Consider the following 7,578-nt stretch of genomic DNA (forward strand, 5'->3'; position numbering starts at 1 on the left):
GGTCGTCGACTATTCAATAATTTCGGAACTAAGCTACCTTTATTGCAATCGATAATCAAATGAGCTAGATTTGCATAAAACTGAGGTTGAGCTCCTTTATGAGAATTAGGTTGACCCTTACATAGCATGCATTTGTTATACAAGCCAAAAGGCAGCATAGGCAAAACATGTTTGTCGCAATCAAATGTCTAGACTTGGCTCCTCACCTATGTACAATAAGAAGATTTGTATTATGCAAATGTGCACTACGCTTCTCATTCCACCGTTGCAATTGCAACATATACTATGCGAAGAGTATGCGGAACAAATATGGTTTACAAATACTTATCTTGGTCTAGGTTTTGCCCTTATCAAATACTTATCTTGGCCTAGGTTTACAAGTAAAAATTTGCGGAGCAAATATGCAAAGAGTAGCAAGAAAAAGATATTTCAGCTGCTGATTTTTCTTACTATACACCAAAATATTCACATACATAAAATTTCTACTTAAGTTTTTTTTTTTTTTGAAAGAGAATTTCTACTTAAGTTGATGTAGAAGATGATCTTATAAGCCATTGAGGCATCAATATGGTCTTCAAATGCCATTCAAATAAATAGAAATTAAAATCTAGCTTTCAGCAGAATCTATACTAGTTTTCTGTGAGAGCTCTAGGGTAACAGGGCAATGATCACTTCCAAAGAATCCTGCAGATAGGTCAAAAACGAAAAGCTTAAATAAGCAAAACTTTGGGCACCTTTACGGCCTAAATCAGATTTTATGCTGGTTCAAGCGATCAGCGAACATCATGAGAACTTGCCTACCTTCTAATTCAATCCCGTGGCCCTGCATCTCACATGATACAATCCTATCTTTGAGTGGCTCGGAAACTAGAAAATAGTCTATCCTCATTCTCTTACCCCGGTACCTGCAATAAACAGCCATACTTGTAATACCCATAACAAGTGGGGAAATCAAACAAAGTATCCATGCATAGTAGCTATGCAGTTTCTGGAGGTATTCCTCAGAACACTACTTGACTACTAACACCATGAGAACCATGAAGAACCACAACTAGTTCACTAATCCATTTATCATCACAAGCATAAGCATTAAGTAAAATGTCTAGGAGGCTAATTACCTCCCAATGGGATTTCCTGACCAGGAGAAGCCACTGTCCATATCTTTTTCCTCATGTAGGGATCTGTACGCATCTACCAGCTTTCCTCTGAAAATTAAAACAGAAAAGTAGATCCAGTTAAAGGAGACCTAACTCGAAAGTCGTACCAAAGCATCAAGAGCTTGTAAGATTCGGTATGAAAGTTCGAGGATTCCTAACTGAGCATATATAAACTTCAACAGTTCAAGATATTAACTTTTGTTATAGTAGATATTTGAGATGAGATATGTCATTTGATGCTTAGATCCATAAGTCATACTTTTCCCATATCGAAGTCTTAAAAGTTAAGCCTAATTTCAAGTGAATGCATACAGCCAGTCGAATACTGGGATCATCCTACAGAAACATTTGAGATTAAAATACAGAAGTCTATATGGAGTGAGATAGCGCCACTGGAAACTGTCAATATTTCCCAGGAGTTTAAATGTTGAACCATTTCTAGGGCCATACCAGGTTCTGGGTGCACAACACAAGTAACGAGATCAGTTTTTTTATGTTTCACGACTTTGATTCTCATCAATTTGGATTTTGGCGATAGTAAAGCAACATAAGACCATCTTAATCCAACAAAGTTAAGTTCACTGGACAGGTGAATCCCATTAGAACAACTGAACATTGAATTTTCCAGTAGATACTCACTCGGATAAAATGGTACTGAAACGGTTCCTTTCATTCAAAGTAAACCCAGGCTGTCCACAATCCTGTATGAAAATTAATAATTGTTTCATTATGCTACAAAAAAAAGCGGCAACGCGTACTGATCAAAACAACAATAAATCATGGTTATCTTTGGAATCAGCAGAGTAGGAACTGTATCGAGCTAATGGAAAACTTCCAGTTGCAGCAAAAATGACTCCTAATCTTTTAAGGAAATAGGCACCTCTTTGTTAGGAGGAACATAACCGTTGAGCTTTGCACTACTAAAAAAATCCGGATGACTCACATCAAGCTCTTCATGGCTGCAAAAAGAAAAGAGGATAGATTGTGAGAATTTCATGAATTCTCTGCAAAAAAAGCAAAACAGTGAACACACAGCAAAAGTTGAAAGCAGGATCTCTAGCACGTGAACAGCGATCTCCTTTAGAGTTAAGTTGCCAAAACTAAAAAGAAGCCTCTTTTAAGAAAATCAATTGACACAATAGAATGATCAGAATTTCCCAACCTGATGGCAGGATTTTCAGCAAGTGACCAACACTCTACTCTAAAGATGAGTTAAGTTAATAAGAACTGAACCCAAAGTACTTTTTTGCCAAAATCAATTGTTGCATCTAATATAAAATTTTGTTAATGTTCGTATCAAGTATGCTTTTCAATGAAAAAACCGAGGAACTCATCACCTAACATTCAGGTCGCCGCACCAAATCAAAGGCTTATCAGAACTCCGTAAAACAAACTCAAGCACTCTCTTATCCCATTTTCTTCTCCTTTGAAAAGAATTTTCCTCATCCTTCCATCCATTATTTGGGACATATGTATTCAGCACTCGGAAAGACTCAAACTCAGCCAAAATTACCCGGCCATCTGGTTCGTGCTTTTTGGATGCTAACAAGGAAAATAGCACTAGATCAGTGGATGATGCCCTTGTTCCTGACATGACCCAACTAACATAACAACAACATACTAATCTATGCATGGGTATCCTGTGTGAAGATGCAAACCTGTTTGGTCAAGCGAGAAGGTGACTTTTTTCGGTTGGCAACACTTCTTCACAATTAAAGCAGTCCCAGCATACTTTGAGTCTGCTAGCGACCACCAAACTTGGTAATTTCGAAATAGTGGACTTGAAAGCGCACGCATCAATGTCTATCATACAGAGAAAACAACAGCTATCAGCTATATACGGACATACAGTTTTTGGTTGGCCAAATTTAACCCTATGAAATGCGAAATCCAATGAAAAAAGAGTACAACCACATATATATTCTTTTTATATAGAACCTATATGCAATCCATAGATCAGTGCCTAATATTAAACAAATAAGCTACTACTTCTGCCAGGTTCCAATGATTTCCAATACATCACACAAACAATGATTGAAAATATTCTTTGTTGCCCGTTGCACACGCATTTCTACAAACTCTGGACAAACAAGAGCTGGAATTGTACAAAACAACCTCGTCCCTTGATTCCAGCGCTGGTTGAAGTATTGAATGGCACTGCAGAGCATTCATTGTGAGTTTCTACAAACTGACTAGTATAACTAGTTGAACAACACTTACTTGTTTTTCCTCCCGAGAAGAGTTTGTATCATCTTTCACTTCTCCTTGAATTTTAGCCCCACCTTTAGAGCCAGCTGCAGGCATTCTCACTTCCTATGTCATCCCACATCACAAAATTAACAAACCCCATAGCAGAAACTCAAAAAGAAAAAAGAAAAAATTGCTTACACACCAATAAAATTCCATCAAGTTCCAATCCAAAAAAAACAAATTTCAAAAACCCATTTCATATAACACGCATATACATTTCATAAGGAGGACGAAAGAATCAAATCACCTGTATAGCAATGACATCAGGATCAAAGACTGCAATAAACTCAGTAAACTCTGGCCAATTATTTTTAACACGAAGCAAGAAACTATTTGCATTCCATGATATGAACTTCAAAGGTTCTCTTTTTTCTTCTGTTATTACTACACTTTCCCCATTTTGTTCTTCTTTTTCTTCTGATTTTGAAAGTGAGGAAGAAGTTGTGAGAGTGGATTTCTTCTTAAGAGATCCATCTTTTTCAACTGGTTGGAAGAATCGTTTCATCCTTTCTTTGATAAACAAACACTGAGGTTCTTCCCTTTCGAACTCAAAGTCAAGGGTTTTGTGCAGCACAGGTACGGGGAAAGAGGTACTGGGAGCCTGGGACCTTCTCGGAGAGATAGAGACGTATTTATGCTACCCTTGTTCTCCTTTTGTGACACTGGGTCCAGAACCTGGTTACTCAGGACCCGAGTTAGTTGCATGAGTGGAGAAAATTACGCTCAGGCCCCATTTATGAGTTATCCATAATATCAGGGGCTAGTTAAAAGAATTTTAAAACCAGGACCTGAATTAAATATAATTTTATTATGATATTAAATTAGCCCTTATATATATGCTGTAACTTACCTTTACCTTTCTTTCATTCAGAAACCATTATTTCATTTTCAGGAGAGAGAACACACAGATCTCATTCTCTCACCCGAAAACAGAAACAGATCGACAATCACTCGAAAATCTTGTTAAACTCAGTTGCAAAACGCAAATCGAAATCAAAAATACTGATCATTTGCTGGAAAAAAATTCAGATTAAAATCAAAACCCTAGAAATAATAAATTCAGATTAACAAATTCAGTTTCATATTCAGATTCAAAATAGAAAACCCTAAATCGTCGAAGATGGGAGGAAAGAGTCTGATGATGAAACAACATGTTTGTTTTACTTTAATTTTTTTAATTTTGATTCTTGTGATTGAGGGGATAATTCTTTTTTCTTCTGAGAATCATATTTACGGTTTCAAAACCCTAGAAACAATAATTTTATTTCTCTTTTCTTTCAATGTTTCTTAATCACTTGTTATCTTATTTCAGATTCAAAGAATTCAGTGATATTGCACAATACAAACAACGATCGATTTTTTCTGGTAAAAATAATTTGAAGATGTTTGTCTGCATGTTTGTCTGATTCAACTGCATAATTAAAATCAACTAATTTGATTTTCTTACTATCTCAACTGCAGATTCAGATTCAATTTTTTCAGAAGATGAAAGGTAAAAAGAAAGCAGTTGAAGAAGATCCAGCATTAACAAGTATTAAAATTCAATCAACTATGTTCCCCTTAAGATTTACTATTGGAGTATATTTTTGTGATGATCTCATGTTATTCTTTTGTTTTGAGATAAAAAAAATTGATAATCAAATAAAGGATTAGTTCTTAAATGATTATAACTAATGATTGTGGGTAAATCACCACTGGTTGGTTAGAGAAAAGCTTATCAGCATGTATTGGAAGACTTTGCTCATTCCTAGTAGTATATATCTAAAAGTGTGTGTATTTAGCTTGTGTATCTAGAAGCTAGCTTGTGTATTTTGCTTGTGTAACTTATACTTACACATACAAATGAGCATGTGTAACTATTAGTTACACATTCAAAATCTCGCCAATGACTTGTATTGTAGTTTATACAGTATTTTGCTTATGTAACTTATAGTTACACAATAGATGAGCCTGTGTAACTATCAGTTACAACATTCAAAAATCTCACCACTGACTTGTAGTGTAGTTTGTATCTTGCTTGTGTTTAGCTTGTGTAACTGATAATTACACATGCAAAATGAACTTGTGTAACTATCATATGGATGTGTAATATGAAGTTACACCTTCATATGCATGTGTAAGTTAAAGTTACACCTTCATATGTGTTAGAGCATTGCTCGGTCAAACTCGCATGCTTGCTATCTCAAGCATGTTTGTCAATGTTAGTGATCAAAACTATAAGTCTTGATTTCTATCCTATTTGTAGATATCTCGGACTAGGACATAGATAGTGTGGTTGAGCTTAAATATCTCGACGTTCATCTCTTGAAGACGAAGAACTACTAAGGGGAGCTTGTGGAACTTCTTCGACAAAAGGTATGTGGAGACTTGAACTTATCTATCACTTGGTAAGTCTATTTATACTATCTCCTATATTGATACATAAGTCGTGTTACGATATAGTTTTCTCTATACACATTTGAGATTTCGAGCTGAGTATAACTCGCTTACATCTTTCTCGAAATATGTGTTGGTAAGCTTTCCCTTCGACCAAGTTCATCTTATATCATGAGAAAATTGCCGAGTAACATCTTACATGGTTTGTGTGATACAATCATTTGGTGTAAGACTTGGAAGGTTTCAATAATGATTATTTCAATATCTTGAAAATTGCTTTGATTTTTATAATGTGTGAAAACGGCTATTAACATTATAGAAGAATGTTTCAATGATTGAAATAAAGAGTTGATGATGTAACCATCTTTGGATATAAGCATATATAGTGTGTTCGCACATTAGTGTATAAGTCCATAAACCGGAAGCCAAGAGTATGCATATGTGTGTATACGGATTTGGTGAAGGAGACAGGTTAAGTATGCGAACCCGTACGCATACTGGCGGAAGTTCTCAAACCAAGAATTTCTGCTGAGTTTGGTTTTGGCAAAACTCACAAACCAGTCACCTTAAGTATGTGTACCAGCATGCATACTGGCGGAAGTTTTTGAACCGAAAATTTCTGCTGAGTTTGTAAACTTCACAAACTCAAAATCGGTTGCTTAAGTACACATACCCGTACGCATACTTAAGCTGGTTACTTTGTCAAATCGGTCAAGTCCATGAACTTAAACATTTAAATCATAAGGAATGCAATCTTTGTAAACCGTGGCTATAATGTTCATGATTGATTCAAGTGAATCAAACCGATTTGATTTCAATTGTGTTTTCTAAACAATTGAACAACTCTTAACTAGTTTCATTTGAGTCATTTGAAATAGTTATGGTTAAGATGAATAAGGTTGATATGAGAGTAATCATATGGCTAACCTCGGTTAACTATTTGTGAACCAACATGGTGTACACGTTTAGGTACAGCTACATAAACCTAAATGAGGGTACATTTCATTTGTGTGTAACAAGCTAAGTTCGATCTAACGGTTGAAAGAAATTAGCTTGGTTGAATCAGGTTTTTCATCTAACGGTGAATATTGAATGCTTTGTAACCAAGGTAACTTGGATTGCAAACCCTGATTTGAAAACTATATAAAGGTGTAGATGGTGGATTTTCGACAAAGGCTAAAATCGTAAACTCATAATTATACGAAGCTCTGATTCAGCAATCAGACGTGAGTATCGAGACATGGGTCTCTCATCGAATTCTCAACGGAGAGTACTTTCTCTCAGAGTACATGTAGATATGTAGTCTCACGACTGGACAACGGCATATCTCATGAATACTGAATACTTTCGGTGATTATTTCTATATAGCATCACGAGATGGACGGCTCCTAGACAACTTGCTCTGCTAGTACAGAGGGATAACGTCTTCAGGAACAAACAACAAGTTTACCCTGACTATATAAAGGATATGACTTACCGACAAGCTCATATCAGGATAATTAATGCTCCTAGACAGCTTGCTCTGCTAGTATAGAGACACAAAGTTAATTATTCCTAATTAAGATTAATTCTATCGTGACATTCACTACTGAATTCCCAGAATAATTTATTATTGCTCCTATTCCATGGTCAAATCCACGACTGGTCCCATGGAATGGCAATAACAATTGTTCTGATTCTATGATCGAATCTACAGCTTGATCTCATAGAATGGCAATAACTATATTATCTCATTACTCCGATTCCATGATCGAATCCACAACTGGTCTCATAAATGGTAATAGATAAATCTTAA

The 7,578-nt window shown here is 35.7% G+C and overlaps 1 protein-coding gene across 1 annotated transcript; it reads right to left on the reverse strand.

The window, feature by feature from the left end:
* Positions 1–425: 425 nt before the first annotated feature.
* Positions 426–4,011, reverse strand: LOC113282469 (DNA-(apurinic or apyrimidinic site) lyase-like). The gene is made up of 9 exons (XM_026531480.1): positions 3,655–4,011; positions 3,378–3,470; positions 2,816–2,960; positions 2,495–2,699; positions 2,038–2,116; positions 1,797–1,858; positions 1,119–1,205; positions 802–905; positions 426–684 (listed from the first exon to the last, which is right to left on the reverse strand). Exons 1-9 carry the CDS (start codon positions 3,910–3,912, stop codon positions 608–610), a joined length of 1,110 nt encoding a protein of 369 aa, XP_026387265.1. The 5' UTR covers positions 3,913–4,011; the 3' UTR covers positions 426–607.
* Between the last annotated feature and the right edge of the window lie 3,567 nt (positions 4,012–7,578).

The sequence above is a fragment of the Papaver somniferum genome, chromosome 5, assembly GCF_003573695.1.
Source record: "Papaver somniferum cultivar HN1 chromosome 5, ASM357369v1, whole genome shotgun sequence".
In the NCBI taxonomy this organism is placed as follows: Eukaryota; Viridiplantae; Streptophyta; class Magnoliopsida; order Ranunculales; family Papaveraceae; genus Papaver; species Papaver somniferum.